Raw genomic sequence first — 21,364 nt, 5'->3', positions numbered from 1 at the left:
TCTGGTACCAGATATTTCCGATCAGGCATACTCAATGTGTATTAAATTTTAGTTAAAAACCTGAAGAGTGTTAAAAACATTACATGGCATTCTATGTATATTAACTCTGCCTTTGTTGCACTCCTCATGTCAGCAGGCTGCATGGTAGTTTTACCCAAACCATTCTTTGTGCTTTGATATTGTATAGCAAGATACCTTTTTCACTTCTAGTCATAGGTGTAAATTGGCCATCAGTACAACACATAATAGTACAGTTCTCTTGCAAAGGTAGTGTTTATTTTGATTGTCTTAAAAACCACAAAACACAAATTTTCTTTTAAATGTGTATTTACAAAAATCCTTACAGCTTAACAATGAAAGTTTTCTCCTTAATACTGTACAGTGTTAAAGAAGATCTTAATTAAAAATATCCTAATGAGGTCAAACCCTTGTACTTTCCCCAAGGATCCATTATAGTTTATAATATAAAGGAGATTTATATTTAAAAAAATAAAAGTCACCAACAACATAATTGTTTATTCTGGCACTTTTTAAATAAAAGTAATTTTTATGCAGTATATACACTTTCTGCTAAAGAATGCAAAGAAGATTGCCAGCTGTAAACAATATGGCTTGCTATCTTTGTAACGTATTCCCCAAAGTGTAGTACAATAGTATTGGGTTGCAGAAATGTGCTCTTCTTCAAACAAAAACACAACGCCTTGCAAAAATTATTCATAAGAGAATAAAAATAAGTTTCTTTTCTTGGCCTCAAAAGATCCATATAATTATTTTCAACACAGCAACACCACTTGTACAGTAAAAAGATGAGCACATTGTGCTGAACTTTGTATAAAAGTTGTGTTTCTTTTTTTGCCATTCTCCTTCATTTTCATTTAATGTTAACATGATGGAATTTGTAACCAGCTTCCTTGACAGTGAGATGGAACTTCCTCGGAACATACTTGAACAATTCGGTCGATAAATTATGATAAAAATGGAAGGTGTGACAGATTAAACCCTGACAGCTTTGAATGAAGGAAACAGTCTGTGGTAATAGATATTCCACTGGATTATGCAGAAGGGAAGGTTACAGTTACTGTTTTGTGTAATGTTATAAATATATTCATATATAAAAGTTGTTGGTTAGTCAGTGTTATACCATGTTACCACTGTCACCAGCTTTGTCCACAAACTGAAAAACAAAAGCAAAAAAAAAAATTAAAATAAAAATTATACATGGAGTTCAAAAACTATCAAATCTCTTGAACACTACAGGAATGATAATGAATGGAACCAGGTAAATTATGCAATAAAAATGCTGTTTGTTTTTTTTAAGTTTTATTACATGAACCTTACACATAATCAGCTATACTCATTAAATAACTTGTATTAAAAAGTGCTGCTAACACATCTGTCAGTCCAGGGTAAACTTTAACTGATCAGAGTAACTGCAGCAACATTTGCAAAAACAGGTGAGAACTATTTGGTATCCTTAAGGTAAAAATACTGATACAGCCTGCTGAAAGTGCACCTCAGTCATTTCTATTCTTTAATTAATAATGGAAAAAATAATGTTGCAAACATATTTTTTATTATTCACAAAAATTAATGGTAAACGGGGCACACTTACAATCTGAAAAATATCAATTATGACTGATGTTTACATTTATCAAACTAATGACAAAAATAATATTAAAAGTAATAAAAGCAAGAGAGTGGTGGAATTACTGTAAATATGACAAAGAAGAATATTACTTTTTAAATCTTGTGATACACTATATCTCAAAAGAACAGTGAAATGGCACAATGTTAGTATGAAGAAACCACACGCTATAGAAGAAAGTCACATGAAAACTGCAAAAATACGTAAATTTAGCTTGGAATCAAACCTGTGGTCCAGGCTTTCTGAAGTGGCAGGGCCATCTTGCATGAAATGTAAGATGAGCAACTAAATTAGATAAACAAAATATATTGTATTCCTCATTATTTTAACCAACTTGTCCAGTTCAAGGTTGTAGGTAAATAGTGGATATCTCGGAGGCACGGGGCACAAGGCAGCTGTCAAACCTGTGCAATGTATCAATCCATTGTAGGGTAAACTTCTGTGCTCACCCACATTTATTCATAATTCATGAAAAATTTGGATTAACCTAATTTACACATTTTTAGGATGAGGGAATAATACCAAAGTAGACATATAAAGAGAATAAGAAAACTCCATTAGATACAATACCCTGAGCAGGATTTAAATTCTGAATTCCAGAAAATGTGTAAGAGTAGTTTAGCTTCTCTTTAATGGTAAGTCAAATCTATACATACTAATTTACACCATAAACATGTGCTGTTAAGGGAATGCATTTAATTAAAAATAAAGTTATTCCGCACAAGTCTACAATTATGACCAATAAGATCCCGGAACAAATATGAAAGGTTTAAAATCTATCAAATATACCCTCTTCAAAGTGAAGAATATTCCTCTGATGGTACTGCACGCATTTTGGAAAAAATGTGTATGCATATAGTTACATAGTTTTGTGCTGCCAGCATGAATAATAAAGCATTAAGATATGCTTTTTGGCAGGTTATGTATACATTCTTCAAAGAATTTTGACAAATAAGCACTTATTTTATACCACTGATATGCTGGACTATAAAAGGATAAACCATGACCTAAAAACTGTATTCTTGTCACTTTTAAATCTCCTTTACCTGAAAATAGGCACAAGTTATTAAATGTCAAATGAATACTTGCAGCTTAACCCAAAAAATCTAGGAAAGCAATGACAGAAATTCTACATTACCAATTATAGGTGTAGTTCTTCTAAAACCAGTGATAAAAACAAGAAATGGCAGAAAAAAAAGGAGTTTCAATAGTATTTAACTGTAATGACAATGATATAATTTTCAAAGTTATCCTGAAAATAGCTGTAGAAAAGTGAAATTTTCAGCAGACAGTAGGAGGTAATTTATCAACTCTTTCAAGACCGCCAGTGCAATTGCATACTTCATTGATCAGTGTTTTTGTTATAAATGGTGTTTTGTGTTATTGTCAGGTAAATGCACTAAATGGAGTCTACCTATTAAAATGTATTAACAAATGTGAGCAGCACAGATGTATACTGGTCAGCACTGCTACTTTGCAGCTCTAGGGAACTAGGTTAGAATCCTGGACAAGTCAGTATCTTTGTGAAGTTTACTATCATGGCAAAGGAATTTTTCCCCTCGTACTCTGGTTCACCTCTCAAATTTCAAAAACATGCACAAGGTTAACTGGTAACAGCCATTAAATGTGCATAATTCATGTGGAAACATGGTGGGGCAAAAACTTGGTCATATTGTCACATGTACAACCTACAGTGAAATTCTTAGTTGAATGTGCAACACATCACCACTCTCTGGTGCCATGGTCAGTGGCTTTCATGAACAACTGCATCTGTGAAATGCTGTGAAATGCCAAGTCCATGGAGAATTTCAAATATTCAACTGTCACATAAAAAAAAAAATCAAACTGCTTCAACAAAAATAATCATGCAACTTAGACCTGTACAATCGGGGTAAAAATAAAGATAAAAAAAAAAAACTGACCATTATTGCAGATTTTCTTCCCAGCCTTACGTAGGCTTTAAAAAACACACATTACAAAATTACTTACTTATAAAACATGAGTTTGCACTTATAACAAGTAAACTTACCTAACATAACAGAATAAGAACACTGGCTTAGGCTAATTTAAAAGACTTTACTTTATAGGTGTTTCACCAGAGTCTGTCTAAAAATCCAACAAGTCTATTTTTTTTCATATGTTGTTTATTTACTATTAATGAGCAGAGAAGTTAAACATACCGAGCTGATTCCAGGTAAATTCAACAAGGACCCCAATATTGGTATTCTTCTTATAAATCCAATGACCACAGGAAAGAACCCTCTGTAATAGATCAACAAATTTAATTTTGGTAATTATGTCTCATAAACACCAAATTATCAGTTTTTCAAAAGAAAATAAGGCAACCAGAAACCAACATTATGAATACTGTAGAAATACTAAAACATATTTTTACAAAAGGCGGCAAGCAAAAGTTCATAATTGGATAGAAAGAAATGCTAAACTGAGCGCAAATGTTCCAGGAAGACAGTGTTACCTGAAACCTCATACTCATTCAATTTCAGTTTTCTGCAATGTTACCCAGTATGGGTAAAGTATTCTAGAGGTTTCAGCAAAATGATGCTATTACAGTATAAATATAATGTACAAAAAAATTTTATGAATGCAAAAATCGACATTCAAACGATCCCCCCTTACATTAATTTCCATGTTATATTACTCTAGACACACTATGGAATACATTGCACATCACTTTTACGGTCAACTTATATTCATTTCTAATTGTACCATCATTGAAATGTACAGCCTTTGGCCTCTTAATCACGTCTCAATTTATAGAATATTTTTAGATAGTTTTTCCTACCACCACTTTTTTGCTCTTATGCTCACCACTCATTGCTGTTTTATGCTAAAACTGTTAAGACTTCTGGAAAAAAGAAAGTGCAATGAATGATAGTATATAACATGTTTCAGCAACCAATGGGCAGTTTTGAATGATTTCTTACATGGATTACAGGAATGTGCCTTACGGTAAAAGAAAAGCATCTGTTAATAGCCTAACTGATACAGCAACTTCCAACAGCAATGCAGCACAGAAGACAACCAGGCACAAGTGACCAAATAGAGTGATTAGGATTATAAATAAAAGCCCAAACATTCCAAACTGAAAAAAATATGTAAACAAGTACCAGGCACAAATATAACAAAAATTATCATACGCAACATTATCAAAATAAGGAATTTAAAGGTAAACAACTGAATTACAGATATCCGCAAGTTCAATAGTTCCTAGTTGTGAGAGCACAAATTCAGTGATTTTTCACTTTTCCTTAACTTGCTTTCTTTCTGAACTGATGCTATACCATTACCCTATTTACATTTTAGACATGGAAATGACTTTAAACAAAAAATAAATATAGTTTTTGCCTTATCATTTAAACAATGAACAACAACTGATCCAAAGCACAGTTTAAGATAAAACGCATGGTAAATACATTTTTGCCCATGCCAACACTAGAGAAAAAAAGAGGCCACTATGGCATATGCATAAGCTTCCTTCTACTGTACATACTCAAAAACACGGTTTCATTATGGGTCTCATAAATAGCTAAGTACAAGGTAAGAATCTGAAACCTGGACAGTCTAAAGTGTGGTTTCATAATAAATGAATAAATAATGGGAAATGAAAGAATTTCTACTGTTTGATAAATAACGTGGGCTACAGGTAACAGTGGTTGGTCACATGTGACTGGGTTTTGGGTTTAGGGGTCACTTAAAAAGTATGTTCAATAACTGAAGGAAATAAGAAATAAAAATGCTGCAAATAATAAGGAATGTACATTATTTTATTTATGTTTGCTATATTTATGTCAAATAATGGCGATAAGGGACTAGAGTTCTAATTTTTTATTTTTTTAAAAACAATAATCCAAAAATACTCTTACCTGAACAAAAGAAAAAAGCCATATATTTCAAGAACCATTCCGATTACTGGCCATCCTATCAGCACCACCAAGACACCCCCTAGAAAGAATCCTGTAGCTTTCATTTTGTGCTTCTGAAAGAAGAATCTGAAAGTCCTTTCCAAGCCGATTACAAATGATAAACCTGCCACAAACAAAATCTGAGGAAGAAAAAAAAAAGGTAGATTACAAGTCTAATATGCTGATTTATGTGACTTTATGTAGGTCAACTACAATGGCAAATGGTACTAGTGATGTGAGCTACTTTAAGCTCATGACTGGACAGATCAGTTGAGCATTCAACTCATATACAATGGCAGGCTACGAATAGCACTGGCACATTACAAACTATTTGAAGTATTTTCTGACTAAACAAAGAAGCCTTAAAGGTCACTACAATAGAAAAGCGGAGAAAAAAAATGATATAATTGAAACAGAAATGCACATTTTATATAAGCATTTACAACTGATATTATTAGCTTTGAACTTCTGAAAGTATACTGTAATGGGTAAAAAAAAAAAAAAGATGTGGCCTTTAAAGGGAACATTATAGACACAAATGAGCATCAACAAATGGGGCTCTGAAATACATTTTTGTAACATTATTAAAATGTCATATTGTCATCAGAAAAAAGCACTATTTAGTTTACTTGTCAACACTAACAATTTAATTGGGTGCCTACTTACATGAAATACAAGTATCTTAGTCTTTGTCACAAAATTATAGAAATACATAAAAATGTGCTAAAAAAATGAAAAAAAAAAAAAAAATTCAGCAACTGTATTCAATTTGTTTCCATGCTTTGTTACTGTGATTTATTCAGGGTCAAGATCAAGGAAGATAGTTATAAACTAGCAAGCACTCCTTTACTTTGTGTTGGCTGAATTAGTTTTCTGGTCCTTTATTTTCTACAAGGACAACATTTAACATTATAATCCCTGAAGCCTATGAAAAAAAGTCGTAATGTCAGGCCCACATTAAATTCCTTCGCACCTCTCCATCAACAACTGTTTTGCAAATGTGTAAATTAGCACAAGCAGCCTGCTATCCCATCCCTCACCGACTCAACTGAAGTCACTCGCAAAGTTCTCCCAGCTCAACTCTGTTTATCTGGGTGTGAGGTGACATGAATTGTATAGGGTAAATAATATATTGTTATTTGGAATACATACATTTAACGTTTATTCTGTGCCTAAATTGATCTGGGTAAATGTAGGATGACAGGAAATGCGAGGCAAGAAATGTTGGACACATAACTATAACAGAAACTTGTTTCATGTTCCAATAATAATTGGCAAAATGCTGACGTGAAGTATATAACGTGTGAAGACTGAAGACCAAATATTAAACAAACGCTTTCAAAAAAGTATAACAAAACAAGTGCGCTTTTATCCAAGAATATAACCAAACAAAAAGAAATGCTTGTCTGGTGTAGATGTAAAAGCTGCTGCCACGTAAGCAAAAGGTTGTGGGTTATTATTATCACTATAATTTAATAAAAACATACATTTTATTTGAGTCTGTAACACCCATAGTAAATGTTTGCTACCTGTAAAAGATATCGCTGAAGCGATATAAGCATATACACAAATGCTGGTGAATCATGTCTTCTTCTCACTATTTGAAAAACGCTATGCGATTTGAATGTTTTTTTTTCTGGTCTTGCCCAATCTCCACATTATGGTGCATTGTACTGAGAATGCAGACAGAGTACTTCTTTTTGGGCACATACACCGTCAGCATGGCACTGCCAGATCTAAACACTAGTGTGGAGAATCGCTTGCGTATTGAAATGACTTTAGCTGTAGGTGGAAGTTCTATGAAGTGACGTGAAGTAGTTGTCCGTTGTCATGATTCTGCCTTTGTCCAGAAATGGCTCCATAAGCTTTATGACCACAGTCTCATAAAGTTTTTCTCCCATGGGATGACCGGAATCTTTTCCTAATTAAAGAGTTGTATTGCATATGTGTTTTGTCTTCAAATTTGTCAGGCTTGGTTGAGATGTAATGCAAGAAAGGACAATGGACCTTGGTTGGAATCAGTTGCTCATCAACAGTTACATGTTGCCCTGGGTTGTAATTCAAAACACAGTTCTCAACAAAACGTTGCCAGATGTCCGAGATCACAGAAAATCTGTTGTTTTCATACATTCTGTGCAGGTGTCTTTGTTGTCCAAGTGCAAATGTCACACGATAGTCTGATAGCGTTCATGGGGCATCATATCTTTGATTGCTGTTACAACAAATAGTTCTGAGCAGGCATCAACCAAAGCACCAACTGTGGTCATCACTGTTCTTACGAAAAGAATGGAAATAAATGCTATCAACTCAGAGAAGGAGAGGCAAGTTCACTGTACCAAGTGAATGTGACCGAGAGAATAAAACTGAATTAAAAAAACAAAGCAAAAAAAAAAAACAATGCTAACTTTTACAAGTAGCAAAAATTCACCATGGGTGTTAGACTCAAGTCAAATGTATGTTTTTAGTATATAATATAACAACAATAATAGCAGCTCACTACTCAAAATGATAAGAGCTCAGGCTCGAATCCACAACCTTTTGCTTACGTGGCAGCAGCTCTTACCTCTACATCACCCAAGCAGAAACATCAACTTTCTATCATTTGATATTTGAGCTTTGGTTTTTATTCATTGACAGCAACATGTAAATTGAATAATTTATTTTTCTTTGGTTATATTCTTGAATAAAAGCACACTTATTTTGTTATACCTTTAGCAAAAGTGTTTATTTGATATTTGGACTTCACATCAGCATTTTGCCAATTATTAGTAGAACATGAAAAAAGTTTCTGTTTTAGTTATGTGTTCAACATTACTTGCCATCCTACATTTACCCAGTTCGTTGTAGACACAGAACACATATGAACTGTATGTATTCCAAATAATGATATTTTATTTATCCTATACAATTCATGGCACCTTATACCCAGATAAACAGACTTGAACTGGGAGAACTTTGCGACTGACTTCATCGGAGATGGTGGGGGATGGAATAGCAGGCTGCTTGTGCTGATTTACACATTTGTAAAATAAAGATGTTGATGGGAAGGTGCAAAGGAATTTAAGGTGGCATGGCATTATGACTTTTTTTGTCGGCTTCAGGGATTTTAGTTTTAAACTTGAAACTGGGTCACATAACAGCAAAGGAAAGTCAGAAGACTATGGTGAAATGTAAAAACTACATATTATATTGTATAAAATATGCAAAAAAGTACACCCACTTTGTGGTGACCAGAGAATGGAATTTGGTATTGGAGGAATATCCTTAAGTAATTTTACAATAAACCATATATTTAAGCAGAACATATATCTGACAAATACAGGTTGTTAAAGAATAGCAAACCTGAGAGGGAAAGACTGGCCAGGAAATAATGTCAATGGGAAAGAAATTTCAAAAGGAGGTAAAAATAGAAAAAAACATAACCTGGTTCAAAGACCCCGCATATTATCAGGTTAAGTATTTTTATGTGGCTTTTGGAAAATAACCATTTTCAATGTGTTGTATAATCAGTAGAGCTATGGAATGATATTAATTTCACAGATTAAAAATGTTCATAGTATTAAGTGTCCATTTGCCTGGTTATAAAGTTTAAAGTCAAAATATATATTGTGTATATATAATATACTGTATATTATATATACACTAAAGTAAAAATGCATTATTATATTTAACTAATAAATACCAGGCAAAGTACGTGTGAACTACTGCATGAACAAGTGAAACTAACAATGTATTACAAAAACAAGGCAGCACTAAAATTAACCATAAAGAACAAAAAAAAAAAAAAATAGTAACATATGAAGCATAGAAAAGTATAAAATCTGGTAACAATGGAGAGACAAAAATTAAATTTATCATGAAAATGTCTAAGTAAGAAATTTCAAATTAAACCTTTTTTGAACCTAAGTAAGCTTTTTACCAACCCCCTCGTTATGCAATCTATAATGAATGGTGCAATCCTTCTAAATCAAACTGAGACTGCTGTCCATCTAAAGCATGGGTGTCAAACTCCAGTCCTGGAGGGTCACAGTGGCTGCAGATTTTCATTCTAACCATCTTCTTAATTAGTGACCAGTTTTGCTGCTAATTACTTCTTTTAATTAACTTGACTCAGGCCCCTTAGTTATTTCTTTTTCCTTAATTAGCAGCCAAACAATAATGAGACACAAAACAAGCCACCACATGACCAGCTCACCTATGCCCATTACACAATATCTGAAAATAAAGAAAGGAGAAGGTCTCAGTAAGGCTGATCTCTCAACTCACCAAAACACTGACAATGTTTTTATGAAAAACAGAAAATCAACAGATTTGGAAATGTCTGCTGTGGCAGAACAAGAGCAGCAACTAGTCATGGAATTAAATAACGGGTTTAATTAACAGCAAGCATCTGCTTTTCATTAAGAAACTTGTTGGAGTTTGAAGCCCCAGTTTAGCTGGTCATCTGTTGGCTCGTTTCATGCCTTATTTCTATTTGGCTGCCATTTAATAAGGAAACAAATCAATTCAGAGGACTGAATCCTTCTAACAGGAATATTAAAATAAAGGGAAAAAAGTGAATTAGCAGTGAAAACTGATCACTGATTAGGAAAAGGGTTAGAATGAAAACCTGCAGCCACTGTGGCCCTCCAGGCCTGGAATTTGACACCCATGGTCTAAAGGGTTTAACAGAAATCAATTCAAAAGTAATGGCAAAAAGGCCTAAACACCATAGGTGACCAAGAATACAAGGTAAACTCAGTCTCAACTGAAATGTCACAAAAAAATTTGTCAAATATGTAATGTTAAATTTACATTGCTGTTACAAAGAGTGTGCTAGAATATGTTCAACATCATGGCTAGCGTAATTCCGAATCAGCAATAATTTCTTGCAGTACGTCTAATGCGATTTTTTTTCTCATACTGTAAATTCCCACGGAAGCAACATCTATTACAATCCATTAAAGTTCAGCTTCACTGGTCTTAAACTGCACTTCAAAATATACTTCATTTTCAGTGCAGCAAAGCTAGAGGTTTATTGGACAAATGTTTCAAAATATAATTTCCAGGAAGCTCAGCGTCTCTGGGAGTAAATGGGGCAGTGGCTGGGTACAATGCTGGGCTGTTATGTGATGATTGGAGGAACTGTCAATGTTGCTGGACCTCTTTTTGACTGACAGCATTTTGGCACCGCAGCATTTCAATTTCAGTCTTATGTGGATTTTTGACAAGAGAAGTTGTGAAGCAAGCTATGTTCATTTGTACATATCTTTCTGTAAATAAAAACAAACCGAGTTCTTGAGTTTGTTCCTTGTTTCAGTTTAGTAAAGTTTGTTTGTCCATTTCAAACTAGGTCACACTTTTTGTGGGGACTAGCCAGCCAGCTAGCAGCTGTCCATAATGGCAGACATTGGTAATATTGTTGACCTGACTTTGGCAAAGCAATTTGACAGCCTTCCTTATGAGGAGAGACTCAGAATTAAACAGCAAGGCAGATCAATGCCCAAGATTTGATTCAAAAGTCAGGGAAAAATAACCTTAGACATACCAGTCAGTTTTCTCTTATGGTCCTTCGCATTAATGTAAAACTAAGGAATACGGCTTTTGCAGCTGCTGCACTTCGTCTGTGGAACTCTTCACATCATTACATTAAGGAGTTACCTTCAGATGAATTGTTTAAAACTAGATTGAAGGCCCATTTCTATTCACTAGCTTTCAGTGACCTTCACTGATGATGATGGTTGCCCTACTCTTAGTCATCTTCTTTCTTTCTTTAACTCACTGCTTTCATGGCTTTTTCTCTGAATGGAGTTCAGGCTAAAGTTAAAGCAATAGCCCCCAATGCAATGCTTATACGCTGCTATGCACACAGACTGAACCTGTTATTGTCTCAGGGACAAAAATGCTCATCTAAATCCAGAAAGTTTTTGCATCTCTCTCTGGGTTTGCCACATGTTTTTCTAAATGTACCAAGATGATGTTTTTATGAGTCTGCAGGGTGTTCAAGGTTGACCTAAAAGGCTCCTACTCGGTGGAACTTTACATCATGCAAAGTTAGCAATGTCACAAACAACTATGATGGACTGCTGCAAAATTTTGAAAATATTATTGAAGACAAGACCAATGTAGATGAGGACACACTCAATGCTGCCAAAGGCTTAACGACAATGGAGCATTGTGAGTTTGAATTCATGATGAAATCATATTAATAAATCTTCGCAGAAACTAATGTGGTCTTTGAAATTGTGCAGCTGGGGGCTATGGATGTTCTTTACTGTAAACAAAGAAGTGAAAATTTCCTTGCTTTTGGAAAGGAGAATAGGCCAGATTAGGCTTCAATGCGGTTTAGGCAAAAGCAGCAATTTTCATGTCAGACCCACAAAATGAGTCTAGGGAAAAGTGTTGGTATCTGTTACAACTGCAGGATCCTCAGGAGCATTACAGAAATCTGTACATGGCCATCTGTAATGCTGTTAGAAAATTTTTACAATATGCTAAGTAAGAATCGAAATATTTATGTGTACTATTTCGGCCTGTTTTTATTTTATTGTGGGTTCAGATCTCATGTAAGAAATGTTCTGTAACCGAGGTACAAATAATCTCATTAGCTTATTAATATTCACAAGGAAGTTCCCCAAGACTGTTACATATTGGAAGTAGATAAACTTCTGGGGTGCTGCAAAACAGACAGGCAGGAATTTTGGAAATATAAGTATAACTTGTTAAATAAAGAGTGTCATTATTTATTAGAATGTATATGTTTTAGCTTAGATAAAGTGACCAGTGTGTGCATATAATTGTAAGAGTATGACAAATGGAGGCTTGGGACAATAAGGTGAAGATGTTTCAAGTCTACCCAAAAGTAACTTAATCAACAATCAACCAGACCATGGGAACTTATCAGTTGTCCCAAATTTTGACTGATACAATATTTTATGTAAGGCAGGGTTTTATGGCGAAAAAGGGCAGTTAACAAGATTGTTCCTTATTCAAATACACATAATCAATAAATGAAATAGTTTTGAATATTGCTTTGCTGAAGTTATCCTGTTCTTTACTGGTATTTAGCAATGACCAATGATTGTTAATAAAACACTTTGCTCATTTAGGTATTGTACTGTCAGGGGTAGTGATTAACTCTTGGCTTTTGTTAGATTGTGTAGCCCTTTTAAACGGTAGCCATCGGGATATGAAAGCCTGACAGGAGTAGTCGATCTTGGGTTCTGCTAGGGTATTCTGAAGTGTAGCCCTTTTAGTGGAAGCAATCTCAAGATGGACGGACACATAATTGCATTCTGGCAGGGACCCCTTGTGAGCTGAATGGCTTCTAGCTCCTGGTAAGGTGTCAAAGTTGAGGTAGCTAGCCTTGGCAAGTGTTTAGATATTCTTGCTTTGTACCTCAGCGTATCTGTGCTGAGCGAATGTTAAACAGGCACAGCGAGGAAAATACGTTTTGAATGAGTCAACATTATTTCAGTAAATCTATTTCTAATGGGGCTATTGACATGAAATTTTCACCAGATGTTGGTAACAACCCAAGTAATAAACACATACAAAGAAATCAAAACAAATAAATCCATAAATTGTGTAATAAAGTGGAATGTCACAGGGAAAAAGTACTGAACACTTGAAGAAAACAAAGTGCAAAAATGAATGGAAAGCTAAGAAACCAGCTGAAATCTATCAGTATTTAGAAAGCAATTCTACTCCCTATCAATGCAAATTAATATCAAATGCTTTAGTCCTAATTAAAGGCCTATAAAAAGGTTTCTCATTACCAAGGTGTCATACAAGAAGCATCTCATGATGGGTAAAATCAAAGAGCTCTCTCAAGACCTTCGCAACCTTGTTGTTGCCAAACATACTGATGGCATTTGTTACAGACATATTTCAAAACTTCTGAATGTTCCAGTGAGAAATATTCGGGCCATAATCCGCAAGTGGAAAGAACATCATTTCACCATAAACTGGCCAAGACCAGGTGCTCCTCGCAAGATTTCTGACAGAGGAGTCAAAAGAATAATCAGAAGAGTTGTCCAAGAGTCAAGGACCACTCATGGAGAGCTTCAGAAAGACCTGGAATTAGCAAGTACAGTTGTTTCAAAGAAAACAATAAGTTATGCACTCAACCACCATGAACTCTATGCCTGCTCACCACACAAGACTTCACTGCTGAAGAAAAAGCATGTTGAAGCTCATTTAAAGTTTGCTGCTCAACATTTGGACAACCAATGAAATTCTAGGAGAATATAGTCTGATCAGAGGAGACCAAAATTGAACTCTCTGGATGTCATTGCACACATCATGTTATGGCACTGCACATCACCCCAGAAACACCATACCAGAATTCATATAATTGAAGGAAGGATAAATGAAGACATGTACCGGGACATTCTTGAAAAGAATCTGCTACCATCTACCAGGATGCTGGAGATGAAACAAGGGTGGGCATTTCAGCAAGACAAGGATCCTAAACACACAGCCAAGGAAACTCTCAATTGGTTTCAGAGAAAGAAAATAAAGCTGCTAGAATGTTCAAGTCAATCACCCGATTTGAATCCAATTGAAAAGTGAATGAATGTGTGTGTCCCCTTTTCTGAGAAAGAACCGGCCAAAGTAATGTAATAAACCTGTGTACTTAATGTAGATGTCAAATGTGTACAGAGATTTGGTCACAAATCAATTAACTTCTAGTGTTTCATGGTCCTTCAGGTAAAAAGGAGACTGTTGATAAAAACAAACAAGCAGAGTCAATGCAGCAAAGTGTTCAGGTTGTTCTGGGGGAAAGACCCACAATCAATGTATTACGTAGAAATACCAAAAAAATGTGCCAGCTGGTGCGGATTTACTAAAAGCATCATACATTTTACTAAATGCTTTCATAGTAGACACCATACACAATGATATCTGATTCGAGTCAGATATACAGTAGTACTATACATGTTACTGAGCTATAAGTTATGCTATATAATGAAACAAAGTTAATAAAATAATTATAAAATATATTTCAAAAACAAAGTAGACATACTTCTAGTGCACTGATCTTTTAGAAACTGAAATCAGAATTAATCACAGGAAATGTTGAAGATGTTCACCATGTCCCTTGTAGTATAATTGAATTTCCTAGTTCTTTTTTAAAAAAAATAAAAATAAACAAACAATCAAAGGTCTTGGCAGAGATTTTTTTCAGCGTTCTTCATCATGGGTGACACAGTGGTAATGCTGCTGCTCTACATATCCGAGATGTTTGGAACTAATCCCAAGTTGGACAGTTTCTTGTGAATTTAGCATATTCATATCTTTATTACAGTACATGTTCAAATTTTGTCTCTATAACCCTCACAGTATATATGAATATTCTGCATCTTTGGGGGAAAAAAAAAATAGTCAAAGGGCTTGGGAGAGAGTGTTTTCCTCCTACTCATGCTTTATGTGGCAGAGCGGGTAGCATTGCTGAGTCTCAAATCCAGTGTTCTTAAACTGAATCTCATGTCTGACACATCCTGTGTGAATTTAGCACATTCTACATTTTTCTGCTACTGTTTTCCTTCCATATACTCCCAAAGACATGCAAGTTTAGGTAACTGAAGAGTCCCATCTGGTTCCATATGATGGAGGGTCCTGTCAATCATGAATAATCCACTGCATCCACTGAACAGTGTCATTTCCAGGCAGAGGAGTAGCTTTAGTGACAGACTTTTGTCACTGTCTTGCTCCACTGACAGACTGAGGAGATCGTTCCTCCCCCACACTATGCGACTCTTCAATTCCACCCAGGGGAGTAAATGCTAACATTACTCAAAGTTATTGTCTGCTTTTTTAAAAATTTTATTTATTTTTTTCATTTTTATTACTATTTAATGTAATATTGTTTCTTTGTATCAATATACTGCTGCTGGATTATGTGAATTTCCCCTTGGGATTAATAAAGTATCTATCTATCTATCTGATGGACTGGCTCTCCAGGGCGGTGTAACGCCTTGCATATAGTTTTACATGGATAGGCTCCCTGATTTGGATTACATCTTCATCCTTTCCCACACACTTTTTTTGAAAGCTATAGAATCCAACTTTCTCTAAAGATTATGAAACCCATCAATAAAACAAATATAATATTTACAGAGACTGACTAAATATAATAAAAGAAATTACAAAAAAATTCAAAACAACTTACAGCTAAATATACACTTTCAATCTTCCACTACCCATATTACCCATACCATTCATTCACCTATAATTTAAGTCACTATGGATAAAGCTTTTTGTTAAATAAATTTACATGTAATATTTAAGAGATTTATATATATATATTCAGTGATGTATATTTCCCCTTTTACTCCACACCTCAAAAAAGACGAAAACAAACTAACTTACGTTTCCTATTGCAAGAAGGGCTTTATCAAAAAACAAGATCATGCCGAAAAACAGGAAAAACACTCCAAAACCCGTCAGCCCCATTCCAATTTCTGTAGGAAAAGATGAATACACAAAATTCAATCTGCAGCTTCTGTCTGAATTCATAATAACGGTGTTAAATCATGTCAAGTAAACCTATTATCTAAGGATAGACATTTGCCGTCAAAATTACTCCACCTAAAAACTGTGTATGAAATTCGGACAATGGCTTTTCATCTTCACATTTTACGTAACTAACACTTTGCGGTATTTAAAGACAAACTGATTTTTATCTTTACATAGTATGTTAAAAGAAAAGGCAGCACAACTATGGGTTAAAGGTTTTATACAAACTAATAAACAGTCTTAGAAGGCTTAAAACCTGTAAGAAAATGTGACATTTCAGAAACAACAATTAATACTTTTCTAACATAACAAAATAAAACTCAAAGCTGATAACTGTATTGACTTGGACTGGAACATACTCAAAAGTCTACATCCTCTATCTGGTTTGTATTATATCTAAATTCTGTTTATGGGGTCATTAATATAATATCTCAATTGTACGTACAAATAAAAATGGTAAACTTTAAGGAAACCACCAGACCGCTGGTGGGAGCTTAATGTTTTTTTATATATTTGCAGCTGGCTGCTAAATATAAATTACACGGTCAGGCCTGCACTTCATTCATATTTACACCACACTATTTAAGTAATTCCCACCCAAAGGAAGAGCACCTAAAACATCTTACTTTGAGAATCCGATAAGGAAATCATGGTTGCAATTGATTAAATAAAAATATCAACCACAGTTCCCAAGAACTCCCCAAAAACGCTGCACACAGACTTCAGCTGACAGTGACAATCTGGCGTTGCACATCAACAGCCGCCACGTCTTCCGGAAACCTCCACTTCAGAGTAAACCTTGTGCTAATTGGATTGCGAGGAGGAAAAAAGCGAGCCAATCAAACTGAAAAGCCGTCGAGTCTGCGTGCACACCATGTTGGCTCTAAACAAAGTCTGTTATCATGTCTTATGTCAATACACATTTTATAAAATCAATAGAAGAGGCAAAATTGGATCATTCGAAAAAGGGGATACGTTTATTTTGCTACCTTGACCTATATGAGTGACTCAACAAATTACTCAAACGAACGCCTGTTTCATGTCACGAGAGCCAAAATGGCGGTTTCTAGACTTTAATAGAAAACCAATGAGAAACAAGCAGCCTTCTTCTTTCATTTGTTTATAGCAACGCTATGAACCTTTCGTCAAGTGTAACGATCCAGTCTCGTATAGGAGAAGAGAGAAGTGGGGAGGGCTGAATGATTCAAGTAGAGATAGGCCGGTGTTCACAGGGTAAGTGTACAATGCTCCATATACTACGAAATATGAGACTGAAAAATGGAACTTACTTACCGCGTAGTTCTAAATAGAGTTAACATTTAATGAACTATATGATTCATCCAAAGTGCTAATGTGGGCTTGTAACGAATGTATGCTACAATGTGGGTTTACTTTTTATTCAGTTCTTAAGTAAATTTCCCGAAGCTAATTTTTTCTTTCGTTTTTATATACAGTACCTGTTTATTTGACGGCCCTTTTAGCCGAAGCGCGTGTGCATCACACAGAAAATTGAATCATTTTTTCACTCTTTCAGCGCCGATTTTGATTTCTGTACACTTGACAGGATGTGTTTTTCAAACATCTGAATTTATTTTGATTTAGCACAGTTCCAGTTAGGAAACTAGATGCGCTGTTAATATTGTACAGGAAATTCGAATTAACACACGAAACAGTGTGCAATATGCACGCAAGCAGTATTTTTTTAAGTAAGTAAATTGAGCTAAGCCTGAATGGCAATGGAGACAAAGTTGTCCAAAATTGTATTGAGGTGTTTTATGATGAATAAGGCAGATATTGATGGGCACTTAGAAGGTGAAGATGTGGTTTGATGGATTATGTAAAACAATTAAGAGATGAAAACTTGCAGATATGCAGATAGAATTTTAGGTGTATTGTTATAGAGGCATCCTTGTGATTTGTTTAATTAATGAGAACTAGCATTGATTTTTTTTTTTATTTGATTGACATACTTTGTAAATCCCCGTGGGGAAATTGTGTTTTTGCATGACCTTTGGGATAAAGAGCGCAGGGTCAGCCATAGTGCAGCACAATTTTCTGGTTAAGGGCCTTGCTCTTGGAACCATCAGAGTAGGATCCCTTCTGGCAGTAATTGGACAACAATCTTCTAGATACCAGTGTAGATCCTTAGCCTCAGAACCACTGCTCTGGTACATTTAAGTAAGGCCAAACTCCCTTCCCCCAACATTAGCAGCGTGTTTTGTTACAGGGACATGGGTCTCAGTGTAGGAAAATATGTATAGTTAAATGACCTAAAAGGGTTTAAGCAAGTAATATAAATATCAAGTCAAGTGAGGAGTATGCACTGGTACAGTGCGTTGCCACACCCACTACACAACAAAACAACTCGGAATCCCGGTTGGCAACCCCCCATGCAGACAAGTCCAGTTCCACTTTCCGGAAATTACCCTCTATCTGCCGCAGCCAGGTGTTATGTGGGCAACCCCTTGGCCTGGTCCAGCCACTTGCATCCCCAACATCTTTCAAGCTGGATCACCCTCAGGGAAACGCACCACATGGCCGTAGTGCTGTAACTGATGCTCCCTCACAATGCAGGTAATGTGCCTCATTCAGGAATCCATGAGCAACCGCTCATTCGACACAAAGTCAAACCAACAGTACCAAGGATTTTCCGGAGAGACACAGTACCAAAGGAGTCTAGTCTTCGTCTCAGGCCACTGGCTAGCGTCCATGTCTTACGACCATATAGCAAGACAGGAAGCACCATTACAACAACAACAACATTTATTTATATAGCACATTTTCATACAAAAAGTAGCTCAAAGTGCTTTACAAAATGAAGAATAGAAAAATAAAAGACACAGTAAGAAAATAAAATAAGTCAGCATTAATTAACATAGAATAAGAGTAAGGTCCAATGGCCAGGGTGGACAGAAAAACAAAAAAAACTCCAGACGGCTGGAGAAAAAAATAAAATCTGTAGGGATTCCAGACCATTAGACTGCCCAGTCCCCTCTGGGCAAAACTCTGAACTCTTGGACTTGAATGTCACTGCCAAAGTAAGTAAACCTCTCAACAAGGTCGACACTCTCCAATATACATAGGAAGTCCAAATTCCCAATGCTCATCCTTTACATTGTACTTATAAACGTTCAATATGTTTCATTTCGTGCCGTGCCCCGTAATGAACATTCAAAAATAATGTCTTCTTTTTGGCAGTTCTCACCATTATGCCTTAAGGAACTTTCGGAACTGACCTCTCCTTTTGGCAGGTTAATTCTTTATTATTCCGTTAACAAAGGATTTATTTCATGGCAGAGACGCACAAGGGCCACCCCTGGTCCCCCTTCCTTTTTCCACACGGCCGCTGTCCGCGCACCTACCATGTGGTTGGTTCCATGCCTATATACATTAATGACATCCCGCACTCATGTGCCTCCTCACTCACTTACTTTCTTCAGCTGTTTGTAGTGCTCACTGTGCCCTTCTGCTTTACTCCATCGCTTCAAGCCTGTTATTGTTCACCTTGCTTCACGTCTTCCTGCTGGTGACTCCTGCCTTTTCATTTAGTTTCTTCACACTCTTAATCCTCCGGGCATGCCTCCGCATACTCTACTTTTGAAGGTTGGCACACCAATTATGTTACTACAAAACTTACAACCACCAAAACTTTGTAACGGCACCAGGCTTCAGATCAAGTCTCCGCACAAGACCCTCAATGAGACAACTGTCTTCACTGGAACTGGCTCAGGGGAGACTGTATTTATTCCTCTCATCCCTCTCATACCCTCTGACCTCCCATTCCAATTCAAACGGCTCCAATTTCCAGTAGGGTCTGCTTCATTATGACAATAAATAAGTCACAGGGTCAGACTCTAAAAAAGGTCTGCATTGACTTGACACAAGATTGCTTCTCACATGGGAAACTGTACATTGCATACTCAAGAGTAAGCTCAGCAGACAGCTTGGTCATTTTACAGCCCAAGGGCAGAACTGTTTACAAAGAGATCCTTGCATCCTAAAAATGTACATTTCTCATACACAACATTTACAATCATAAATTAAACTCTTTTTACAATCATCAAATTCAATCTCAATTGCAGAAAAAGCCAACAACAATTACATTGACAAACATGTTACGTTATTTTTAAAATGTTTCCTTTTCTTTTTCATAACTTCTTTAACACACTACTTCTCTGCTGCGAAGCGCAGGTATTTTGCTAGTAATGCGTATAATGCAGCTATGATGAATCTGTCTGATGTGTCATATTTTAAGTACCACCGCAAAATGGAAAAAAAGAATACAAAAAGAGACAAGATTATGGCTAAACTTACTGTACTGGAAACTCTTCATACAGCACTGGCCTCATCAAGCAGCACATTATTGGCTGTCAGAAAAAGGGACCAGCATGTGAGTCTTTGGCTGTGTGAACTGTGCTGGAATGCCATCAAACAGTCTGGTAATTCGACATCCCCATCAATTTCTAGTTGTATAAATTGACATATGCATGCAACAAGCTCAGCAACTGAAGCAATCAGGTTTTACATATCCTTTGACTAGAAGACATGTAAATTGACATTGACTTTAATTGTGTCTCATAATCCACATGTCAAGTTATCTACTTGTATGGTAACTGTTTTGCTGTGGTGAGGTCCTAAGGTGGCTCTGCTTTCCCTTTTAGACTTTACTAGCAAAATACCCACGCTTCGCAGCGGAGAAGTAGTGTGTTAAAGAAGTTATGAAAAAGAAAAGGAAAAATTTTAAAAATAACGTAACATGATTGTTAATGTAATTGTTTTGTCATTGATATGAGTGTTGTTCTCATATCTATATATCTTTATATATATATATATATATACAGTGGTGTGAAAAACTATTTGCCCCCTTCCTGATTTCTTATTCTTTTGTATGTTTGTCACACAAAATGTTTCTGATCATCAAACACATTTAACCATTAGTCAAATATAACACAAGTAAACACAAAATGCAGTTTTTAAATGATGGTTTTTATTATTTAGGAAGAAAAAATCCAAACCTACATGGCCCTGTGTGAAAAAGTAATTGCCCCTTGTTAAAAAAATAACCTAACTGTGGTGTATCACACATGAGTTCAATTTCTGTAGCCACCCCCAGGCCTGATTACTGCCACACCTGTTTCAATCAAGAAATCACTTAAATAGGAGCTGCCTGACACAGAGAAGTAGACCAAAAGCACCTCAAAAGCTAGACACCATGCCAAGATCCAAAGAAATTCAGGAACAAATGAGAACAGAAGTAATTGAGATCTATCAGTCTGGTAAAGGTTATAAAGCCATT

The 21,364-nt window shown here is 35.6% G+C and overlaps 2 protein-coding genes across 4 annotated transcripts in view; one reads left to right on the top strand and one right to left on the bottom strand.

Annotated features, from left to right (window-relative positions):
- Positions 1-257: 257 nt before the first annotated feature.
- LOC120539543 (vesicle transport protein GOT1B) lies at positions 258-16,868 on the bottom strand. Of its 2 annotated transcripts, XM_039769700.1 has the most exons (6): positions 16,695-16,868; positions 15,922-16,013; positions 5,530-5,708; positions 3,826-3,907; positions 3,568-3,602; positions 258-1,174 (listed from the first exon to the last, which is right to left on the bottom strand). In XM_039769700.1, exons 1-5 carry the CDS (start codon positions 16,717-16,719, stop codon positions 3,594-3,596), a joined length of 387 nt encoding a protein of 128 aa, XP_039625634.1. In that variant the 5' UTR covers positions 16,720-16,868; the 3' UTR covers positions 258-1,174; positions 3,568-3,593. The 2 variants fall into 2 exon arrangements, with proteins under 2 accessions (XP_039625634.1, XP_039625633.1); XM_039769699.1 differs by lacking the exon at positions 3,568-3,602 and having other exon boundaries at positions 16,695-16,865.
- Positions 16,869-16,990: 122 nt separating this feature from the next.
- Positions 16,991-21,364, top strand: part of recql (RecQ helicase-like) — a 62,696-nt gene continuing 58,322 nt past the window's right edge. The window contains exon 1 of one of the 2 annotated variants that reach the window (XM_039769698.1): positions 16,991-17,301. The gene's annotated coding sequence lies outside the window, so the exon portion shown is untranslated. The remainder of the gene's footprint in view (positions 17,302-21,364) is intronic. The other variant, XM_039769697.1, reaches the window with a different exon arrangement.

This window comes from Polypterus senegalus, chromosome 11 (assembly GCF_016835505.1).
Source record: "Polypterus senegalus isolate Bchr_013 chromosome 11, ASM1683550v1, whole genome shotgun sequence".
NCBI lineage: Eukaryota > Metazoa > Chordata > Cladistia > Polypteriformes > Polypteridae > Polypterus > Polypterus senegalus.
This window is presented reverse-complemented; position numbering and strand designations above follow the sequence as displayed.